We start from the raw sequence: 24,958 nt of genomic DNA, 5'->3' as shown, positions 1-24,958 counted from the left end.
ATTTGAATAGTACGCGAAAATTGCGCTAACAATAAAACACTACTTTCGGAATTTATAATTCATAAGTAGCTTTTACGGAAAACGTGAAACTTTTAAATGTGTGGCATGTATACTTATAATATATGTATATCTTGGGTCATATTCACTGTCACTCGTGGCTTGTTCAATACATAATGTTGTACTATTTAAACTAGACCAAAGTGTTATCGGGCCTTACATCTGACACATGCAATTATGACACACCGGAAAATTTAAACTCGAGTTAGAAATGTCGCAGTTTATCTATAATATTTAAATTTTAAAAACAGTAAACTAAATTTATAGTCAAGCCAAGGTCTAAATAAACCCTTTTAAAACGACAGAACTTGAGTGTGGAAGCCCACCATTACAAAGAGGAAGGTTTCGCCTGCCACCTTAACTACGACTACATGGAACTGATACCGAACACTGGCACAACAATTAAACTGGCATTAACAATTAAAATGGCATAACAAATGCCTCAGTACGACTGGTCATACTTTTGGAGATGGAAACAGAACACGCAGTTACAAAACCTCCCTGATAAGTTATCAGTCTAATTTCCATAGCATGACGGGATACATCCCATGTAGCATGTTTCATGCAACATATTGTATCCAAGATAAAGAATGATATCTCCACTTTTCAATCTGGCTGTAGTTGTATACGCTGTCTGTGAACAGGAACACACTGCAACATATTATTGTATCCAAGATAAAGAATATCTCCACTTTTCAATCTGGCTGTAGTTGTATACGCTGTCTGTGAACAGGAACACAGAGTCTCGTTTTGCTAGCGTGTACGCGATATTCTCCTGTACTCGCGTATTTTTACTTTCCTTATTTTCAAACATTTTAAAATTCAGTGTTCGTTCTGTCTTTTGTTGTTGGTCAACTTTAGATAGTACTTGCTGATAAGTTCGCCAGTTCACAGGATCAGCCTGTTAGGTCTTTGTTTCACTTTGTGATAGATCATTGTTTTGCGTAAGTATTTGTGTATTTACTTTCGGACTTTGAGTTGTTGTTGATTTGATTTTAAATATTATTAGATACTCGTATTACCTAATTATTATTATTTTTTTTTTACTAATTTAATAAGGTAGCTTCCATCTTTTCAACCAACCCCAAGTATTTATTTACTGATATCAAGGTTCGTGAATAGTAGGGAACTAAAGCAATATGTATATTCGCGAGTATACGAATATGTAGATGTACTTCAAAAATGGAAGTTTCAAATGAATCTCTACCACGATATAAGTTCGATCCGAAATATCTACACTTGTTCCTAGTCAGGTTCAAGTACCTACCCAAGAATAATCCATCTTTTCAACCAACCCCAAGTATTTATTTACTGATATCAAGGTTCGTGAATAGTAGGGAACTAAAGCAATATGTATATTCGCGAGAATACGAATATGTAGATGTACTTCAAAAATGGAAGTTTCAAATGAATCTCTACCACGATATATATACGATATAAGTTCGATCCGAAATATCTACACTTGTTCCTAGTCAGGTTCAAGTACCTACCCAAGAATAACACAACCACTAGGCGTCAAATGTCAAATCATTTACTATCAATTTTCTAGATAAATTCTTCATCAAAGCATCAAACTCTTTCGTTCAAAATCCCGGGTGAATTCTGGTAACACCAAGCAGATGAAAGTGGATCAGAGAGGATTCAGTTCATAATAAAACAGGTCACTGATTACCTACTTGAAAAACATCTATTATCAAATTCAAATACCATTATGAAGCAAATCATGACAAACCGGTGTAGGTAAATACTCAGTGATGTTTATGTCAATATCTAATGCAATTCCAATTTGCCACTTGCATAATGCTCATTTCATCAAGTCCCCTATCAGGTATACCCGGTACAATAAAACATTTACACTATACTCGAAGGTACACTATTTACGTATACAAGTCTACCTATGGATATGGTAATAAACCTTTATTCCCTTTACTCTTCCAAGACTTATTTGGCACTCTACTCAGGTTCTTTATGATCTCAACGAGCCAACCAGCTGCATATTCCTAGTTAAGTCCAAGTGATGCTAGTTTTAGCATAGAACTTGTTTTCTTGCAGCAGATTGACCTCAGCAATTGAGTCATCCGCCCCTTTTATGCTGCTCTTGTGCAGAGGTAATGGTTATGAACTATGAAGTAATCCATTCCATTTTGTTCAAAACTTCTTGAAAGAATCTGTTTGAGGGTTTTGAAGATTTTTTTTCTTGAAGATTTGATAGCGGGAACTGTAACAACCGAGGTCTAATGGTCCTGAAATCAAAGAGAGAAGGAGTACAGGATAGGAGAAAGCCAGCCACTTTGAGAACGAACCTTATCGGTTTAGGATGAAGTCCGCACCGGGCGAGAATCGAACTCGCGACCTAGCGCTTACAAACTAGGAAAAATCTCTTTCAGAGTATTGATGATTGGTTCAGTACCAATAAATATGTTGTCTTTGTTTTGTAGGGAGATACCTACAGACTTCAGTACATTTGGCATGGTACGTAATTATTTCCGTGAAAGATCTGAGATTCTGAGATTTGCGTCTTCTAATAGGTATCTAGGTAGGTACATTAGTACATACATCTGTATCATTACTATCATTAGACAAACGACTTTGTGGTACCTTACTGCGAATGGAAAATCATCACGAGTCATCAGCTAATGAGTAGCTACGTCAATTGAAATACCACCCACCGCAGCCTCTGATAATGTGATCGTCGTGAGTGATAGTAAATAACTAGATACTCTAAAATCTAAATCATAGTAAATAACTAGGTACTCTATTTCTCGTAGATATTGGTGAAGTCTGTCGAAGAAGTACCAGATTGGTCTAGGTATGAGGTAATACGATTTTGACCTGAATAACATAACCACACTGAAGCTACCTAACTACCTGATGAATTGAATGTGTAGACAACACAAACGAAATTACCAATTTAATAGCGAGTGGTTATTAAACTTACCTAAAATTAATATGAAAGGAACACTAAATTAGAAGTAATGTTCATTAAAGATGATAGCACCTACAAGGTATACCTATGAATGTACCTATTAATATTGAAACTATCTTTTAATTTTACAGGAACATACAGGAAAAATACTTGCACACTATGAGATGTTAGATGCTTATTTGTGTGTGATACAGGACCACATTTTCCGTTAAATACCTAAGAAGACGGAAGCAGTCAAGGGACGACACATTCAAAGGGACTGCTCCTTGAATAAAAGACCAACCAGGCAACTGCTGCCGGTTGCTGAAGTAATGGCCATTGGACACCTAATTTGAACCATAGGACTGCTCCTTGAATAAAAGACCAACCAGGCAACTGCTGCCGGTTGCTGAAGTAATGGCCATTGGACACCTAATTTGAACCATATATTATGTACAAGGAATGACAATTTGATCCATTCATCGACCTCCAGACTGTCTAATCCATTGGCCAAAAATGCAATAGTAATTACAAGAACAGATCACCTTTCTGGAAGACAACATCCCACCATGACGTCACAAGTCATTGACGCCAGCCATGTGGAGCTGGAAAACATGATGGACAAACATAGCATCGGCATAACTGTCGAATTTGAAGACCTCACCTATCACATCAAGAAGAAATCGCACGACAAGTACATTTTGAAGAACGTCTTTGGAAGATTTCGGCGCGGAAAGTTGTCGGCAATTTTGGGGCCCTCGGGAGCCGGCAAGAGTTCGCTGTTGAACATTTTGACCGGGTTCAGGTAGGTTCTGATTTGACATGTTGGGGGTACGAGACTTTGTAGGACATTAAAATGGGGATACATGTGGTTGTCGGCAATTTTGGGGCCCTCGGGAGCCGGCAAGAGTTCGCTGTTGAACATTTTGACCGGGTTCAGGTAGGTTCTGATTTGACATATTGGGGGTTGGAGACTTTATAGGACATTAAAATGGGGATACATGTAAAAGTGGGCGACTTTTTTGACGAACCCATTTGTGAAAAGTCGAAAAAATACGAAACTTCGGAAAATGGAAACGATTCAGGAGGTAAGCGGAAATGTTTAAGGATAAGTTGGTGCTACTGCTACTCTGCACAAGATCTTTGGTTCAAAACTTACTTTCCGTGTCCACTGTCCAGTACAAACATATTCTCAAATCTTGCATTTCGAGAAATCCGTAACTTGGATGACTGCTTGATTTGATTTGCCATAAGTAGTCGACAAAAAATTGGATGTTGAGGGCTTGTTTGAAGCAGATTTTCACAGTTCGTTGAATCTGTATGTACCTGGAAAAAAAAATATCTGGTGTGAACATCACACGACTTTCCTTATCCTATTGAATGATGCTTATTTACGTGTTCTTCTATTGTAACTTTTACAATATCTCTAACCGTTTAGTCGGTATAGCTAAAAACCGCCAAAAAACGGTCAAAATATTACCAACCGCAGCACGGCGTACCTTGGAAGTGAAGGGTTTTGGTGACATAAAACGTTCTTTTTTGGTTAGAAATAAACTGAATACATAATGATACATGTAAGTTATCCTTGAAGTGACTTAAATACGAGTATGATACATATGTATCTGCAATTTCAGTATTGGTCAGATTAAAGTACATAATATGATATACAAATCTACATTGTACACAAACACGATCGTGGTTTCATGAAAGTGAAAGGATACTTGACACGGTCCTTAACCTAGAAATCTTGAAAAGGTACTTTCCTTTCTGAGTAAAACGCTGGTGAAAACATTTCCCGCTTTTTAAAAACAGGAGAGTTTCTGTACTTTCACCCTCCGCGTAAGAGTTTCTCGATCAATAAAATGTTTACTATCTCTCTATCCTCTAAGGCCCTCACCTCTCGCCCCCCTTAGCATAGCACCCCTCTAGCTTTAGACATATTGGCCTTTTCAGTATCTATGTCCTCTTTTGGAAACCAGGTTTTGAGATGAATGATGAAAGACTACTGACAAAGTAGAGGCGTACCTTGGAAGTGAAGGGTTTTGGTGACATAAAACGTTCTTTTTTGGTTAGAAATAAACTGAATACATAATTGAATAAACTATTAAATTTAAAGTGTAATTTTATTGTAAGATGTAAATCTAAGTTGGGCTCTTATGTACGTATAATATAGATACCTACTAGAACAATTGGACATTCTGCTGACAGACCCTCTCGATTGTTTATATTTCAGAAAGAAGGATGTCTCGGGCAAAATTTTGCTCAACGGCAGACAAAGGAATATCTCCAAATATCGCTCCTCCATCTGCTATATCACACAGGAATTCGGTATGCTCCCCGTGTTTACCGTGCAAGAATCTCTCTACGTAGCAGCCAGGCTAAAGTTGGACCCCTCACTCTTCTCCAAAAGTGACAAGGAGGCAATAGTGAGTTTGACTGGTGAAATGACAATGGTGTTTCGAGGTTGAGAGATAAATTTCGTGACAATAATTAATAAACATTACTAGTTCTAGTAGTTCTGTGATCTGTGCCACGCAGCCACAGTAGGAAAAATAAAATTTGGCGTGTTACCCTATAATGGTCCTATACCAAATACCAACTGAACAGCTACCTTATTTTGAATAAAGCCCTCAAGTAAATCTCTTTATGTGACAGGAAAAAAAATAAATAAAATAAATATTATGAATCACACAACATCATACGCAAATGACACATCCTACAATCAGTTTAATATAGCATTCAAGTACCATATTATTTTGTACCTACCTAGAAAAGTTCATCGAACAATCCAATTGCGGCTAAAGTAAGCACTAAATTTCGCACACTGTCCTCGCCCCGATTCCTCGCATTAAATTTCCACAAGCAAAGTGCTATTTTGCGTCGCTTGTCGTGGCTTTCATCAAAGCCAGGAACATTTCAACCAGACTGACTAGAGGTAGAAGCTATCTACAACAAAACAATTACCTACCCTCAAAAGCGAATTCTTTTTCATTTCTCATCAAGTGTAACCGCAGCTTTAACCGTTTCCCTCGTGTGGAATTTCCTTTCCACTGAAAATGAAAAGTAAAGTGAATTCTCTGATGATTCTAGATCCGCCATATCAATGACATTGAGATCACTAGTATAACGCCCTGTGCCACTATAATCTCGTGATATTAACTTCTCTTCACCTCCTCAGCTTTAAAGCGCCTCTTCAGTACATTGTACTTCTTACAAAAACAAAAACTCCGACCCAAAGTTGTGACTTTTGTTAGAAATGAATAGTTCACCCCTAAAGGGGATTTAGCTAAAAAAGTTTGATAGAGGGAAACGTAAAGGGGACTACACATTAGCTGATTAGACGGACCGGACCATTCTCTGGACCAAAATTTGGTAAACCGGACTAGTTTGTTGGCTAAAATTTGGTCCGGCGGACCAGATTTGCCACCCCATCGAACCATTGGTCCAGAAGAATTCAAAACGAATTTGATATTTGGTCCGGCGCGAGGCGGACAATTTTCTTGAACCAGTGGGTATAATAGTGTTGCTCAGACCATCGGACTGAAAACGTTAGCATCAAAGAGAGGAGGGCTGGATAGGAGGCAGTTTAGGATAAAGTTCACCACGAGCGGTATTCGAACTGGGGACAAAACGGTTACTAGATTATAGGCAGGCTTACTATCCAATCTAACTATAGGCAGGCTGTATTGTGATGATTGGGGAGTTAAGGTGGGTTTACAAGCATTTGCACAAACTGGCTTGCACATGCCGGTTTCCACAAATTTGTGAGAGGAACCTAGAAACAATTTTTTGGCTTGTGCAATCTTCAAGCCTGCGTTCACACGCTACGACTCACTTGTGCAAACCGGTTTGAGCAAATGGCTTGAGTGTGGAATCCCACCATTACAAAGAGGAAGGTTTCGCCTGCCACCTTAACTACGACTACATGGAACTGATACCGAACACTGGCATAACAATTAAACTGGCATTAACACTTAAAATGGCATAACAAATGCCTCAGTACGAAACTAAAGATTTAAATTTCTGTAAATATTGAGTAGGTATATCAATAAAATGACATATATTTTGTAAACTCTCTCTGTAAATACCAGCCACATAACAGTGTCTCGGGAAAGCGAGCCCTCCCTTTCGTTTTCTACTCAAGTACAGTGAGTACACAGTTAAGCACCAGCCACATAACAGTGTCTCGGGAAAGCGAGCCCTCCCTTTCGTTTTCTACTCAAGTACAGTGAGTACTGAGTATGAGTATGGCCATTACCTGAACGGCTGGGGTGAGCGTTCTATTACTGATCTATTGGCCATACAGAGTCCGTCAATGCTGTGGAGATTTAAAATATGGTCGTCCAAATGACCTAGTGTACCAAGTTGACTTCACACACCAAAACTCTATTCGAGCAGTATAAATAAGCACAATTATTATTTCAATTAGATGTAATTAAAAAGCACATTATTCATACGAAAAATGACGATAAATATATCTCCATTAATATATTTTATTATATTATGATATCAAATAAGCATTCGTTCATAATGTACTTGGGTACTTAGAGCCCATGGCAGCTACTTTATATGGAATACGAATAAAGAACGCCTGTCGGACAATAAATCAGAGTAGCACTTGCCGCGGAGATGCGAAATGCAGAAAATGCAAATAATATGTTTCTCAAGCTTCGGATCAATGGAATACGAATAAAGAACGCCTGTCGGACAATAAATCAGAGTAGCACTTGCCGCGGAGATGCGAAATGCAGAAAATGCAAATAATAAATTATGATGCCTTTATGACAACAATATGTTTCTCAAGCTTCGGATCGACATCACCGATGCTATTGTGGGATTGTAGACACCAACAGAATGGATTTTGGCAAATTGATACATTGTAACCTTACTTCGGATCAACATCACCGATGCTATTGTGGGATTGTAGACACCAACAGAATGGATTTTGGCAAATTGATACATTGTAACCTTGATTTTGGTGTGAAGTTCTAAAATCTGTAGATTGGTTCAGTGAGTAGAGCATCTTTCTGATGTGTGCATTCGGTCCAGGTTGGCCAGCGCCCGAGCCAAAACAGTTTTTCCCCTTGGTTCAGTGAGTAGAGCATCTTTCTGATGTGTGCATTCGGTCCAGGTTGGCCAGCGCCCGAGCCAAAACAGTTTTTCCCCAAAAAAACAAATAAAATACAAGTGATGTGTGCATTCGGTCCAGGTTGGCCAGCGCCCGAGCCAAAACAGTTTTTCCCCAAAAAAGCAAATAAAATACAAGTACCTACCTATCTAGAGTAGGTCAGCTGAAACTGCCTAGTATTCTTGTTTGTAAAAAAGGTTGTGAGGGATCCATTGTTGGAGTAAGTCCCGAGGACCGGTTATGGCCCTGGTTTTTCTGAAAGTTTTATAGGACTGTAATCAATGTGATATTTGGGTGGGTCAAATCATGAGATAAAGATATTGCAAAACGTTTCGCACACCTGGTTGAAACATTTTGATTATTGCAATTCCCACGTGAATTTTAATATTATGGCATTCGCCGATAAAATTCTTGAGGTTATGAAGATGTTTTAAACGTTCGTTGCTTTATGAATGCTCGTTCATCATGTTCAACGTGCAAAGATTTCTCCCTTCTATATGTACAATTTTTGGAAGCTTGAATCTGAGTATCTGATAGCTTATTATTTACAAAGTGACTTTTGATACAATAAGTTACCCTTTGATTTTCGTCAGGTCGGAGTTTGTCTAGCCACATTGAAGAATGAAAAAAAGGTCAAAAGAAGTTCACGGTTTTCAGAACTTTATCTTTCGTCTCTGGTTGCTCAAAATTTCCTGAGAGATTCGATACATTATGTATACCAGTAGTGATTGATTCTTGTTTAGAGTGTGGGAGTAAAGGGACTTCAATAAGAAGGAGGTACTAAAAAATCATTCTAATCAAGCATAATATCTAATTAGATTGATCACAATTATTCTGAAAAATACCTAAAAGAAAGGAAATCTAAACCTAGCGGTTCATCAATAGATCTTGATCTGAAAAAGACTAAAATTATTAATACTTTGTCAAGATCAAGTCTCAAAAAATATCACAATATTTCTCCAGTACCATTAGAGGCGAATCCATAGGACGATCATTCCCGTACTAGTGGCGACCACAATACCGTTGGTAGGTCAACATATTGCTGTAGTCCTCCTCATACACACTGGGAATGTAGGTCTGGGCAGCCGCATTGTACACAATCTCAACACTGGACTCTGCGTAGAATCGCTTCTCATAATTGATCAGCTGTTTGAAGAAGCCCAAGTTGGGTCGAATGCACGGCCTCAGGGAGCGCAAGTAATGGAATGCTTGGTGGAAATTCATCTGGTTGTATTTGATCAGATAGGCGAGACATAGCGAGGCAGATCGGGATACCCCGGCCACACAATGTATGAGTGTACAACCGCCTTCATCCTTGATCTGAAACAGAATCATGAGACTATTAGAGGTGTGAAAATTCTCTTGCTTCAAGTCATGAACAAAAACAAGGTACACTATATTGGAGTTTAGGAAAGGTCGTCGAAATAAATATCATGATATTCATCAGATTGAAGAGGGTATAAAAAACAATCATCATCGCACAAATTGCATTCCTCAGTATAAATAAATAAATTAAAATGTTGCTAAAGAAATAAATAACTCAAACTCAAAAACAGATTCAAATGACCTCAATTGACTTTTGCATCACACGATCTTCTGTCACCTTCATATCATTTTATTATTTTTATCACCTCCTCAAGGTGAGATGTGCATAAATGTTTGGAATACCATCACGACGTGCAGGTCTTTCCGCATTCCCTTTCTTCAAATAATGTGATGAAAGGCTCAAATTGGACCATACTTCGGTAACTTTTTAGAGGAGAGACATATTAAAAGTAAGGGACAATTTTGGCCAGGTTTGCAACTTTCTGAACTACTCAAATATTTAGAAAGAGACCTACTAGATACGCTCCTGGGAGCATCAATCAGGTTAACACTACCTATCTTGTCACTAAACAAAACACTTTATACTAAACACCTTTCCTCGTTAAAAATGAATGAACCTAGAGAACATAAAACAACACAGGGTACTTCATTGATAACATTAAACAACACACATTCCTCCACACAAACACACAGTTATACCACAATAACACTAGAAAAACGAGAGGACAAATGAATGATGTATTTTCTGTTCGGGTGCCAAAAAATGGGAATTAGCAAAACATTAGGCCAGAATTTTCGTAACGGAAAATTAAGCAAACGAAATTGCACTTAGAGTGTGTGCAAATGTGCATTTGAAATATTGGGGGAAAGTCACATTCAAGCAGTCCCTTTTTGAATGAAAAGGTCTCAAAGTTCACGTCAAAGTTCCGAAGAATAACTGAAATATGGTGAAATATTTTTACAGGATTGTCGGTTGATTTTATATTTGAATTTATTATATAATATTGACTTTTGACTTAGCAGTTCATTTTTGAGGAATTGTATATTCCTCAAAAATAAGAGTAACCTGATGTACGTAATTATATGCGAGAGCACCTCATAAATGCACCTAACTGAAAGAGATTTATGATGTCTGGCAAAATTTACTTCCGTAATTCTTTGTTTATTGGTGAATAGTGATTTTTTTGGCATCATGCTGTACCATCGCCTAGTTGGCCCTCAACCTCCAAGTTTAGAAAACACGACAAAATCTCCAGATAGCTAGATAGAAATACTGTAAAAAATGTCGTGCTTGCGTGCAGCTATTTCTGGTCTTGAATAGAAAAACTTTTAGTAAAAAGTAAAAACAAAGGAAAAATATGTCAAAGTTCGGGAAGAAGAAAATAATAACAGGGATGATACTGATGATGACGAAACTTTCAGAAAACACGCGACTCGTAAGGCTGCCATCTTTCTGCAGTAAAAACCTACTTACCTATTGAGGTCACACTATGGATATTATGGGTGTTTTCCCTAAAGGAATAAAACCATACCGTTCACGGACAATGGACACTGATAATATCGATGGAGACGCAAAAACCCCATTTCATTTGACGTCCTTTTTCGTCTAGAATGATTCAGAATAAAATTTAGTGGAGACGCTATACTCCCTCCTTGTAAACTTAAAGACCCTAGTTTTTTTAGGGTGCTTGAGACCAAATTATAGAAAAAGGTGGAGAGACACACAAGTATCCAAATTCTGAAACTAGGAATTAATGTGTTCCACAAGATTCGACTTACTTTTTGAACTAAATCGGCCACTTGGTCGAAATAGGAATCGAGAGGTTCTGTGGCGCTGTCTAGGATGTGTATTTTGACTGTTTTTATAGTATCCGCCAGGGGCGGATCAGGCAATTCAGGGGCGGCATTGACTATACAGGTGACGGGATGATTTGTACGCCCTACCATGGTGGCACCACATAGTAACAATCCTGGACATACTTCTGTTACTTCGAATCTGGGGAAAGCAGAAGACATTGGTGTTCAAGTAGAAACTTTGACTTAGTTGAAAGCGGAGAGAGAATAGGACAGACCTGTTATGAGAAGTACTTCTGCACAAGGTCGTACATAAGCTAGTCTCTAGTCCCTAGCCCTACATATTCAAGTAGAAACTTTGACTTAGTTGAAAGCGGAGAGAGAATAGGACAGACCTGTTATGAGAAGTACTTCTGCACAAGGTCGTACATAGGCTAGTCTCTAGTCCCTAGCCCTACACATAATCACGCATTATTTCTCCCTATTGGGATAATGGACGAAAATATTTCAAGTGGAAATGTTTACTTTCAGCAGCTCTAGCTTAGATGGAATAGCTCTGTCTATTTTAAAAATCAAAACATGTTGGAAACAAAATGAACAAAATAAACTTCGGAAACAAGAATAGCTTCTTTATTGTTATTTTTTTCCCCTACTATTTAAATTTAATAAAGTATTTCAAACTTATTTTAAAAATCAAAACATGTTGGAAACAAAATGAACAAAATAAACTTCGGAAACAAGAATAGCTTCTTTATTGTTATTTTTTTCCCTACTATTTAAATTTAATAAAGTATTTCAAACTACATTAAAATGTGTGTTTTTAGAATGTAATTATGTAGCGGCTCCTGTCTATTTTAAAAATCAAAACATGTTGGAAACAAAATGAACAAAATAAACTTCGGAAACAAGAATAGCTTCTTTATTGTTATTTTTCCCCCTACTATTTAAATTTAATAAAGTATTTCAAACCACATTAAAATGTGTGTTTTTAGAATGTAATTATGTAGCGGCTTAACATTTTTCCTCTCGTTTTCTCTTCCAATTTATTACGGCTTCAAAGATCAACTTGACAAGAAGAGTAAAGAATTTAAAATTATTGCTGTCACCATCAGACGGAAAGAAGACAGTGAAGTTGGCGAAAGCGAATTCTCATGCTTGATATGAAGTTACAAAGTAATAAAATATTGTCTGATATTTTAATAGAACATTTAATCGCATTTTGGGATAGCGTGACATGCAAGGCTGGTTGATCTAAAGAAATTTTTAAATGTCTTTCATTTTCAATTTTACATGGCAGTAACACATTAAACAAGCAGATCGAAGAATGCGGCCGTTTTTGGCTGTTCTTCAACCTTCTTTAGTAGGTACAACCTACATGAGCCTGTATCACTGTAAGATTGTCTATCCCAGACAATGAAACCTATCCAGAATCCTTAGATCTAGTAGTCTCCTCAACAAGATGAACTTTATTTTAAACAAGCAGTTGTAGATGGATAAATGTACTTTTGTACTAAAGCTCAATTCCAAATCTTACAAATGAACATAAAAGTAGGTTAATATTAAAACTGAACAGAGTTAAACTTGGACTTACAATTGTGACGAATTAGATGAAATCTGCGGATGGTTTTTGGTAGAACTGAAGAACTGCCACGGCTTTTTGACATTTTCTTGGAAAATTTCCTCCGTTTTCATAGTGCTGGTGTTTAGTGTAAATTAATGTAATATTATAACAATTAAATAAATGTAGGTAAAGAAATAAATTGCTAAATGGGTTTAATATTTTTACGAAAAGATCGATAAAAAATATAAACACTTGAGAAAAAATATTCAAATCACCAAAATGATAAGTTCTGCTTTTTGATTGAAACTGTTGGAATTTTCGACGTTCTTATCGGAAGAAAGTAAAAAATATTTTCGTTAGGGCGCCAAACTCAAGAATTCCGTTACCTGTTAGGGCAAGCGCAGAAGCATTGTAAACATACTAAATCACCACATCGGAATGTGCGGAATTTTAACTACGCCGCGTTTTTTATTCGCCTTATTTTCGAAACAAGGTTGCGCCAAGAAATGTCGAGTGTGTGTGTATTGCGTGAGGCGTATTGTTTTAACATACATAATTTCATGCCAAGTCGCATATTTGTGCTGGAATGTGTTCCATATGTTTTCGACGGTTTTATGCCCATTTCGTTTTGCCCTCAATTAAAATTCTCCTTCGAAGTATTTTCGCTCTCAGTATGTAAACAGTTAAGCACCAGCCACATAACAGTGTCTCGGGAAAGCGAGCCCTCCCTTTCGTTTTCTACTCAAGTACAGTGAGTACTGAGTATGGCCATTACCTGGACGGCTGGGGTGAGCGTTCTATTACTGATCTATTGGCCATACAGAGTCCATCAATGCTGTGGAGATTTAAAATATGGTCGTCCAAATGACCTAGTGTACCAAAAGTTGACTTATCTCTCGTTTCCAAGTAAGTGCACAGTTTTGAGTGAAAACAAAAACAGTAAAGGGTTTTGCTTAAAATGCATACTCACACACGATGAGAAGTAAACACTATAGGCAATAATAACTAAAGCAGTTTTCAAACAGGAAATGGGTGTTTCAAACACTTTACCAGATGACCTAAAAATATAAAAGCAACAACAGATGCTTTAGAAAAGAGATTATTTGCACAGGTGAGAGGCATCATAAGTAGAGTAAGGAGGGCCCTCTCTGGAGCCTGTGAGCCTTGTTTTAAAAGAACCGTGGGACTTTTTCTCTCTTTTTTGGTTTGTCTATCGTTTAATCTCTGCAATAATTAGTTTTTTGGTTCAATAAGTCCATTGAGTCCCTTCGAGACCATTGAGACCTTATTTTGGCGATGTTATAGTCTCTACTATGGTGGGTCATTTAGAAATATCGAGTTTCCTAATTCCTCGGTCTTTTATTTGCCAAAGATGGCAGCGAGATATGTCATTAAAAATCCTGTGATAATACATGGAGATCAAACTTATGCAAATAATAAATTATGATGCCTTTATGACAACAATATGTTTCTCAAGCTTCGGATCGACATCACCGATGCTATTGTGGGATTGTAGACACCAACAGAATGGATTTTGGCAAATTGATACATTGTAACCTTGATTTTGGTGTGAAGTTCTAAAATCTGTAGATTGGTTCAGTGAGTAGAGCATCTTTCTGATGTGTGCATTCGGTCCAGGTTGGCCAGCGCCCGAGCCAAAACAGTTTTTCCCCAAAAAGCAAATAAAATACAAGTACCTACCTACCTAGAGTAGGTCAGCTGAAACTGCCTAGTATTCTTGTTTGTAAAAAAGGTTGTGAGGGATCCATTGTTGGAGTAAGTCCCGAGGACCGGTTATGGCCCTGGTTTTTCTGAAAGTTTTATAGGACTGTAATCAATGTGATATTTGGGTGGGTCAAATCATGAGATAAAGATATTGCAAAACGTTTCGCACACCTGGTTGAAACATTTTGATTATTGCAATTCCCACGTGAATTTTAATATTATGGCATTCGCCGATAAAATTCTTGAGGTTATGAAGATGTTTTAAACGTTCGTTGCTTTATGAATGCTCGTTCATCATGTTCAACGTGCAAAGATATCTGTATACTTCGTGGTGATTTTCTGAGGGATATAGGGCAACATACGCTCCTATGCAGAGATGACATGTGTACAAGTGTACTTACTTCACTGCAAAATTTGAGCGATTTGGGTCAAAAACTAAAGTCCTGAGAAAAGCAGGAAAAGTGGACTTTTTCGAGCTTTTTAAAAAAATTGCCCCGAATAATGGCCGCAAATACATACTCAGGATTGGCCAAAGTTTCGATTGTACATTTATAAAAGTTTTTTAAACCATGCTAAATACCTAGTGATCTAATTAAAGTTATGAAAAGTCGTGTGTTGTGCAAGCAAGATGCATATGCATTGACATGGAAACTAGGATGTTTTGTTTTCTCGCCAAATAGGGCAGCAAGAATTCTAAAGTATTTCACGCTTTTGTCTCTTGGGTAGATCGGGAGGGAGAAATAATGTCAACACCTCTCATTTCATAGCTTTTGTGATCAACTATATGAATTGAGGGTTTGTTTTCTCGCCAAATAGGGCAGCAAGAATTCTAAAGTATTTCACGCTTTTGTCTCTTGGGTAGATCGGGAGGGAGAAATAATGTCCAACACCTCTCATTTCATAGCTTTTGTGGTCAACTATATGAATTGAGGACATTTTTGAAGTCTTGTCCCTTATATTCCGAACTCGTGGCATCACATCCAAAAAAGATTCTACGAGTAATCTTTGAAGTATACGTACATTGTACATATTACATAATATGTATGCAGGTAATGTTCTCCTTTCATTCTCTCTTCGATGCATACTTTCACTAGAAATAAGGGCCAAATGATACCCGTATACAAGAAATTCAAAGAATCTGATATGTAAGGCCAAAACAAATCTACGGTGCAGCTTCTTCAAACGAAAAAGGGGCGGGGCAGTGATCACATAAGAATCTGAGATGTAAGGCCAAAACAAATCTACGGTGCAGCTTCTTCAAACGAAAAAGGGGCGGGGCAGTGATCACATAATTTAAGTTATGGGCTCCACTGATCTCTAAGACCCTCAGTTCAGGAGGTACTAAGATTGACCAAGAATTAAAAGCCCTTTTTTCGGGCCTGTGTTCAGAAAGTATTGCTTTCTTCCAGACCTTAAAATTCCACAACTGGCGCTATTTTGTACATCGACAACTATAACCACCTAAAAACACGAACGTTTCTGACATCCTCACAGGATAATCCTCTGCTGTCCCTGTACTTGGGAACTTGGGCATGAACTCTGACGTCAGACTTTAGGAGATGCGCAGAAACGTATGCGCACAAACATGAATTGCGCAGAAATGCATGCGCACAAACAGATTATTGTTGCCTGTGAGGGAGCTTTGCTTGGAACATTTGATGTGACGTCATCGCGTACGGGAGCGTATGCCGTGACGTCAGAGTTCAAGATGTACCGGATTTTTTTAAATCGATTTATCTCGGGATTAGTCGGGATCTAGAAGTCGTGGAAGAAAAAGAAAAGTTCCGGAATCCCTCATTTTCCCAGCTTATTAACTTTGAAACATCACCCAAGTAAGCGCAACTGTTCTATTGTGAATCTACTTACATATGTACATGGGTATCCAGTCGATGTCGATTGACATACTCGTATTGTATTCTGTTCTTCATGAAACAGAAATTTTCTAAGAGAACTTCTCACAAGCTAGAAATTGGTAATTCGTAGCTTCCTGACCAAGAGTCTTCTGTTCCGATCAAACCATTGGTTTACAAACTCGCGAGTCAACAGAGGATGGTAGAAACCGGCCCTTACAAAGACGGGTTCTCTAAATAACCGTAGTCACAGAGAGGAGAGAGATAACTGAAACGAGTATTGATCAGGAGAAGTTTTGTCGGCTAAACATTTTTTGAACCGGGGCAGTGATCACATAATTTAAGTTATGGGCTCCACTGATTTCTAAGACCCTCAGTTCAGGAGGTACTAAGATTGACTAAGAATTAAAAGCCCTTTTTTCGGGCCTGTGTTCAAAAAGTATTGCTTTCTTCCAGACCTTAAAATTCCACAACTGGCGCTATTTTGTACATCAAAAAAGATTCTACGAGTAATCTTTGAAGTATACGTACATTGTACATATTACATAATATGTATGCAGGTAATGTTCTCCTTTCATTCCCTCTTCGATGCATACTTTCACTAGAAATAAGGGCCAAATGATACCCGTATACAAGAAATTCAAAGAATCTGAGATGTAAGGCCAAAACGCCGATAAAATTCTTGAGGGTATGAAGATGTTTTAAACGTTCGTTGCTTTATGAATGCTCGTTCATCATGTTCAACGTGCAAAGATATGATCTGTATACTTCGTGGTGATTTTCTGAGGGATATAGGGCAACATACGCTCCTATGCAGAGATGACATGTGTACAAGTGTACTTACTTCACTGCAAAATTTAAGCGATTTGGGTCAAAAACTAAAGTCCTGAGAAAAGCAGGAAAAGTGGACTTTTTCGAGCTTTTTAAAAAAAATGCCCCGAATAATGGCCGCAAATACATACTCAGGATTGGCCAAAGTTTCGATTGTACATTTATAAAAGTTTTTTAAACCATGCTAAATACCTAGTGATCTAATTAAAGTTATGAAAAGTCGTGTGTTGTGCAAGCAAGATGCATATGCATTGACATGGAAACTAGGATGTTTTGTTTTCTCGCCAAATAGGGCAGCAAGAATTCTAAAGTATTTCACGCTTTTGTCTCTTGGGTAGATCGGGAGGGAGAAATAATGTCCAACACCTCTCATTTCATAGCTTTTGTGGTCAACTATATGAATTGAGGACATTTTTGAAGTCTTGTCCCTTATATTCCGAACTCGTGGCATCACATCCAAAAAAGATTCTACGAGTAATCTTTGAAGTATACGTACATTGTACATATTACATAATATGTATGCAGGTAATGTTCTCCTTTCATTCTCTCTTCGATGCATACTTTCACTAGAAATAAGGGCCAAATGATACCCGTATACAAGAAATTCAAAGAATCTGATATGTAAGGCCAAAACAAATCTACGGTGCAGCTTCTTCAAACGAAAAAGGGGCGGGGCAGTGATCACATTAATTTAAGTTATGGGCTCCACTGATTTCTAAGACCCTCAGTTCAGGAGGTACTAAGATTGACCAAGAATTAAAAGCCCTTTTTTCGGGCCTGTGTTCAGAAAGTATTGCTTTCTTCCAGACCTTAAAATTCCACAACTGGCGCTATTTTGTACATCGACAACTATAACCACCTAAAAACACGAACGTTTCTGACATCCTCACAGGATAATCCTCTGCTGTCCCTGTACTTGGGCATTACGTATACAAAACGTGCCTGCATTTCCCTGACCTAATCTTATCTACTTTACGTTAAGTACTCGGTTATAATTAAGTAGGGTTGAAGAATGTATTCACGCGGTCGAAAAACAAAACGTTTCATAAAAAGCGAAACCATTATTTTTGAAGAAATTGTACGCTGCAGAGCGGAAAGTGGAGTGTGATATATGAATATGCGGCCCGTCATGCTTGGAATTCCAACAAATATTTCGGTTTATTTGACTCTTTGTACGTAGCATATTTCAACATATGTACCTATTACCTATAGCAGGCTGTAGGAGGAAAAATGAGAAGGAAAATTGTGGCATCTTCTTAATAGCACTTTAAAGTCTGGGTTAAAGAGACCTCCTGGTAGGTGGTAGGTATGTTTGGAACTTGGGCATTACAAAACGTGCCTGCATTTCCCTGACCTAATCTTATCTACTTTACGTTAAGTACTCGGTTATAATTAAGTAGGGTTGAAGAATGTATTTACGCGGTCGAAAAACAAAACGTTTCATAAAAAGCGAAACCATTATTTTTGAAGAAATTGTACGCTGCAGAGCGGAAAGTGGAGTGTGATATATGAATATGCGGCCCGTCATGCTTGGAATTCCAACAAATATTTCGGTTTATTTGACTCTTTGTACGTAGCATATTTCAACATATGTACCTATTACCTATAGCAGGCTGTAGGAGGAAAAATGAGAAGGAAAATTGTGGCATCTTCTTAATAGCACTTTAAAGTCTGGGTTAAAGAGACCTCCTGGTAGGTGGTAGGTATGTTTTTCATTGTCTTTTAGATTAAATAATAATAATTATAATAATAAAAACATGAAAATCCAATCTTGAAATTTGTATTAAGAGTGCAACAGACCCTTTCCAGATCTAGGATTTGTTGAGGATTGCATACCTGCTGGAAAATTAAAAGGGGGTATTTGATATCTCGCTAAACCTGGGGCTTACCAGCTTACAATTTTTCAACCCTTGTTGATTCGACCCAGGAAATTACAAATTTTCAACCCTTATTGATTCGACCCAGGAAATAAAATCGAACCAGATTTAGAATATGGTGAGTAATTATACCAATGTGCTCGTTATATTTTGACGGTGATATTTCAATTATTTCAAGTAATGAAGTGTAAGGTGGGTGTTGCATAATGATGATGTTTTTATTGCATGTAATAATGATGAAAAACACCGTCATCCTTGGATTTTAGTGACCATTATTTTCAATTATAATCTTTATTACGACAGGTAAGTATACTTATTATGAAAGCTAACCTCAGTCATGGAGAAGGTAGGTACCTGAGGAAAAATTATCCCACTAATTCACCTTTTCCCGTGTTCAAACGGAGCGGGGTCTGCGTTTTTCATCAGCCTCTCAATCAGTCCTCTAGGGTGATTGCATTTGGTTTTGGCTACAAAAAATTTACGAGGGGATGCCCTTCGCACTCAGCTGTACTCTCGCTAAACCTGGTTTAGTGAGATATCAAATTCGCACTAACACTACGAGGGGATGCCCTTCGCACTTTATGAATGAAGGGAACTTTGAGACCGTTATCCTCCTTGTTCAAAGCCCATCAGCCAGACTAGTCTACTCCCTGTTTAAAGTCCCCAGCCAGAGGAAAAGTTATCTTCAAATGCAACTAATTAAACTGGAGATTGCGCGTATACTCTTGGAAATCGGGAAATACATTAAAAATGGAGTGAAATTAATGAACAGCTAAGTTTGGTAATATGTAAAAAATCAAAGGCTTGTCTAATAAGCAACATACCTACATACTATCTGAGCAAAGTACAACACAACTTGTTGTAGACTACTAAAAAGTGAAATTGGCAATCAAAATAGATGTGCAGGTGGTGATAAACCATAGTGAAATGGTCTAGATATTTTAGAACTTGTCAGACTTGTGTCATAAAAAACCCCCACAGAGACAGTACAGACACATTATCTATTTTTTACATTTCTTAGCAAGGGGGACGCCACTATGGAGATATGGACCCAGGAGCCTGCTAAATCATATCATAAATTGCTCGAGAACGACACTGAACAATCATACAAAATGACTGACCGACTGTTATGATAGTGTAAAGAACGTACACTAACACACATTATTGTAAAATATAAGAACAAAACATGCATACAAGATGCAACTCTAATTGAGTGTAAAAATAAAGCGTGAACGTTCGTGTTTACATTAACATCTCAACTAAATGGGCGGAAAAATTACCAGGGATTAAGAGACCTCACAAGAATCAGAATTCAGAATTACACACAAAGGCAGAAAAAATGAGATTTTCCGAGTACAGGCAACACAGAGCAGATACTTATCCCTAACTCACGAAAAATTGGTCTCAGATTTGAGGAGCCCATCAGAGTTCCGAAATTCTTTCTTGTTGATACCAACACTGTAATGTCAAAGAGAAATTTCATTACAACCTAACCAAACCAACTGTTAAACGCACATTTTTCATACCATAAAAAAGCTAAATAGAACGGATCTTCCCAAATAGAAACATAGTAGACAGAAAAAACTAAGAGAAATTTCATTACAACCTAACCAAACCAACTGTTAAACGCACATTTTTCATACCATAAAAAAGCTAAATAGAACGGATCTTCCCAATTAGAAACATAGTAGACAGAAAAAACATTAGGCTTCGATGAAACCTCAAGTTTTTCTTCGTGTCTACATTTTGTTCTCAATAAAGTCCATTCCTTTCATTCCTTTGTATTATACAAGTTCAATCTCTTTTCATTCAAAGTAAGATAAAAAACTGGCAAGCAAGTAAAGAGTGGATAACTGGACGTCCCATTCGAAGGGGATAAGCAACAGTTTATCACATTCATTTGGTCCTTCGAACCCTTTATCACACCATTTGGTCATACGGGTCCCGGATCTCGTCAAGCATCGAACCTGGATCTTTGCATTGTGAGTCAATCATGACGGATGTCAAGTTGAAGCTGCTGACTGCCAAGTCGGAGAATTTATTTGGTAAGGTGCAAAGTACCTATGATTTACTCAAGAAACTCTCAGTTGACAAAACATTGAAGCCAAGTTTTCTTAGCAAAGTTTCTTTGATTGATGCATATCATCAAGAGTATAAGGAAGTTATTAACCAGCTTGAGGAACTGAGAGTCTTTCAAAATGAGGATTATCATTCACTAAGTAAGATAAAAAACTGGCAAGCAAGTAAAGAGTGGATAACTGGACGTCCCATTCGAAGGGGATAAGCAACAGTTTATCATCATTCATACACGTTGAATAATTGTAAAACATCATGACACGAAGAAATTTTTATTGAGATAATTTGGCATTTTTTCAGAAAGAAATGTTTGGTACATACGAATGCCCGAATTCCAAGTGGCGAATGGAAATACATATTCGTAGTAAATTTATTTGTTGGATTTATTTGAAATCGGAAACATATTTAGAAATGTCAAATCCTGAATTAACCAGATAAGACTAATGCCACTTTGCTGACTAAATCTGATTTTGCTGATTTAGCTCTAATGAACAAGAGTGATTTAGCTTTAATGAACAAGATGAGTGACAGTTCTCTTGGCAGTTTTGAGGTATAGGTATTCCGAACATCACAAATGTAACCATAACAAACATTTCCATGGTTTTCTACTCTACTTGGTGCCTACCTGTAAGGAAATGGCTCCCAATATATTCTTTTAATTCAGCCACTGATTACGTAGAATAATTAATATTTTAAAAGAGATGTTGAGGTGTAAGTGGAGGAGGAAAACAAGTGAGATTCAAATATTCAAGACCTCCCAAAATTAATTGAAAAATTAATTTATGATAGATGCCTGACAGAGACATAATTTCATTCCTAGTTGTAACAAAGCCATTAAAAGAGATGTTGAGGTGTAAGTGGAGGAGGAAAACAAGTGAGATTCAAATATTCAAGACCTCCCAAAATTAATTGAAAAATTAATTCATGATAGATGCCTGACAGAGACATAATTTCATTCCCAGTTGTAACAAAGCCACAATTATTTAGATTAGAGGGGAGTGTGATAATACTGGATAAATTTAATAAGATATGCAATACCTGATGCTGCCAAGTTTGCCAGGTATAGGCATGAATGTTAACCAAGAAAAGGAGATCACACAGCATCAAGAAGTTTGCTAAAATTTCAATGGATGAACAATATGAACATGATTTATGCAAGACTTTCGAGAGATGTTGGTCAAATAGATTGAAGATATCAGTCAAATCCTGCTGAAGCTACACATGAATTAATGACAAACTTGTTGACATTACAACGCCAGCCAATCATTAATAATCATAATAGAAGTGCTGAATATTTGAACACTGATCCACTAATGGACTGAAAACACCATCTAAAGATAAATCAACAGCAAACCTGTCCTCGCGGTAAAACTGCTCATCAACACTTCAAATGTTTGACCCGTAAATGTCCTGTCAAACAAACCGTCCATCAGAAGATAACTAGCCTTCTCAAATATGACCCCTTTCAATCAAATCCTTATTAACGCAGTCGAAACTTTACAGCACATTCTCAAAACTGGTTGGGGGTTCAATCACGATGACCTTTTCGTAAAAAAAAGGGTTGACGTATTGACAACGAAAATGTTAAGACATAAATTAGGGATATTCCTGGCTATAAAAAATATATAAGCATCTGCAAAGTCTTTCTTAACCTTCTTAACATTTGACCATTAAATTTTATTTGTTGACAACGAAAATGTTAAGACATAAATTAGGGATATTCCTGGCTATAAAAAATATATAAGCATCTGCAAAGTCTTTCTTGACCTTCTTCACATTTGACCATTAAATTTTATTTCATTTTTAGGACTCCTCGCATGTGCCCTGAAATAAATTATGAAATTGAGCTTACCGGTTTTGTTTTCAATATTTAAGATAAAGTGTTCATAATATTCATGACTCAGGAGAAATTAATGTTGACACTGATAGATAAACTTACTGTTTTTGAGGACGCTCAATGACATACAAAATGGATACCTACTATAATAATGGAGCAGATGCATTTGGGTAAAATTTATGATTAAAAGCTCGATTTCTATGAAAAATGTTGTGAAAAATCCAAATCTGAGGTTGTATTGCTTTCTTCCAGACCTTAAAATTCCACAACTGGCGCTATTTTGTACATCGACAACTATAACCACCTAAAAACACGAACGTTTCTGACATCCTCACAGGATAATCCTCTGCTGTCCCTGTACTTGGGCATTACGTAAACTTACTGTTTTTGAGGACGCTCAATGACATACAAAATGGATACCTACTATAATAATTGTGAATCTACTTACATATGTACATGGGTATCCAGTCGATGTCGATTGACATACCTACTCGTATTGTATTCTGTTCTTCATGAAACAGAAATTTCCTTAGAGAACTTCGCACAAGCTAAAAATTGGTAATTCGTAGCTTCCTGACCAAGAGTCTTCTGTTCCGATCCGGACTTTGGGTAAACCATTGGTTTACAAACTCGCGAGTCAACAGAGGATGTTAGAAACCGGCCCTTACAATGACGGGTTCCCTAAATAACCGTAGTCACAGATAGTCACTGACGTTGGTGGGATAGGAGGCATGAATAGCCAAGCCAAAGGAGTCACATCCTTCTCTATTACGTCCAGATTTGACGCGTCTAAAGTGTTCAAAGTAGACGCTCTTGTCGTTGCAGTCACAGAGAGGAGAGAGATAACTGAAACGAGTATTGATCAGGAGAAGTTTTGTCGGCTAAACATTTTTTGAACCTGTTGGAAGACAATTAGGATCATCTTAAGATCCCAGTATGGGTGAGCGTGAGATTGCATCATCCAGTCAACTAAGTGCAGAAAAATGTAGAGATCCATGCACTGTCCTATTTGTTGAAAGAAAACCATGATTTTCGATCATCGGTACGCGACGTCATACAAAATGAAAAACCATTGCCATATACGTATGGAAACGACCGTAACATTTTTTGAACCTGTTGGAAGACAATTAGGATCATCTTAAGATCCCAGTATGGGTGAGCGTGAGATTGCATCATCCAGTCAACTAGGTGCAGAAAAATCTAGAGATCCCTGCACTGTCCTATTTGTTGAAAGAAAACCATGAGTTTTCGATCATCGGTACGCGACGTCATACAAAATGAAAAACCATTGCCATATACGTATGGAAACGACCGTTTTTTTTACCATTTCATTTATTGTTCATCTTTTTATTATGTAGCTCTTCTTATGAAGAAAGAACGTTTCGCTTTTTCATGGCTTGAGAGTTTTTGTACATTGTTCAACACTCTTGGATTTTCATAGGCCGCTGATCAAAATACAAATATATCAAAATCAGGAAGGGTTGAGGAGAATGGGAAGTGTCTTGGAACGTCGCGCGGATAATACTCTATCTAACTGTTCCCTCTTCAAGTTTTCAACCCTTTTGTGTCCGAAAATACATAATGAGTAAATGTACTTGACACTCCTATACTGAACTTAGTTTATAGATTGATCAAAATACAAATATATCAAAATCAGGAAGGGTTGAGGAGAATGGGAAGTTTCTTGGAACGTCGCGCGGATAATACTCTATCTTTAACTGTTCCCTCTTCAAGTTTTCAACCCTTTTGTGTCCGAAAATACATAATGACTATAATGAGTAAATGTACTTGACACTCCTATACTGAACTTAGTTTATAGATAAGAACAGAATGCACGTACCTTGTTTATCCTGCCGTGATACTTGTAACTTTCTTTGCCAGCGCAGAATACTGAATAATTTTGTAGAAGAACATGATTATACTAATGAAATTTATCATCCAACTTTTGTTTGTAGGCGGAGGACATCAGAAAAGGCCGTGAAGAGTAACTT

General features: G+C 37.4%; 3 protein-coding genes and 1 long non-coding RNA gene across 4 annotated transcripts; 2 read left to right on the top strand and 2 right to left on the bottom strand.

Moving 5' to 3' along the window:
- The first annotated feature begins 725 nt into the window (after window positions 1-725).
- LOC113466710 lies at window positions 726-3,241 on the top strand. Its single transcript, XR_003391030.1, has 2 exons — window positions 726-1,001; window positions 3,115-3,241. It is a non-coding gene; the product is annotated as an uncharacterized LOC113466710 (long non-coding RNA).
- Window positions 1,567-24,946, bottom strand: LOC113466709. The gene is made up of 4 exons (XM_026822321.1): window positions 24,808-24,946; window positions 16,363-16,614; window positions 4,122-4,288; window positions 1,567-2,300 (listed from the first exon to the last, which is right to left on the bottom strand). The coding sequence occupies exons 2-4, from the start codon at window positions 16,422-16,424 to the stop codon at window positions 2,206-2,208; spliced, it is 324 nt and encodes a 107-aa protein (XP_026678122.1). The 5' UTR covers window positions 16,425-16,614; window positions 24,808-24,946; the 3' UTR covers window positions 1,567-2,205.
- Window positions 3,498-5,698, top strand: LOC103507466 (ATP-binding cassette sub-family G member 1-like). The gene is made up of 2 exons (XM_008471938.3): window positions 3,498-3,767; window positions 5,196-5,698. Exons 1-2 carry the CDS (start codon window positions 3,532-3,534, stop codon window positions 5,428-5,430), a joined length of 471 nt encoding a protein of 156 aa, XP_008470160.1. The 5' UTR covers window positions 3,498-3,531; the 3' UTR covers window positions 5,431-5,698.
- LOC103507462 (dual specificity protein phosphatase 21-like) lies at window positions 8,856-13,130 on the bottom strand. Its single transcript, XM_008471934.3, has 3 exons — window positions 12,802-13,130; window positions 11,196-11,412; window positions 8,856-9,410 (listed from the first exon to the last, which is right to left on the bottom strand). The coding sequence occupies exons 1-3, from the start codon at window positions 12,900-12,902 to the stop codon at window positions 9,093-9,095; spliced, it is 636 nt and encodes a 211-aa protein (XP_008470156.1). The 5' UTR covers window positions 12,903-13,130; the 3' UTR covers window positions 8,856-9,092.
- Window positions 24,947-24,958: the final 12 nt, after the last annotated feature.

The sequence above is a fragment of the Diaphorina citri genome, unplaced genomic scaffold, assembly GCF_000475195.1.
Source record: "Diaphorina citri unplaced genomic scaffold, Diaci psyllid genome assembly version 1.1 scaffold315, whole genome shotgun sequence".
NCBI classification, from domain to species: Eukaryota; Metazoa; Arthropoda; class Insecta; order Hemiptera; family Psyllidae; genus Diaphorina; species Diaphorina citri.
Note: the sequence above shows the minus strand (reverse complement) of the source record. Positions and strands in the feature narration are given on the sequence as shown.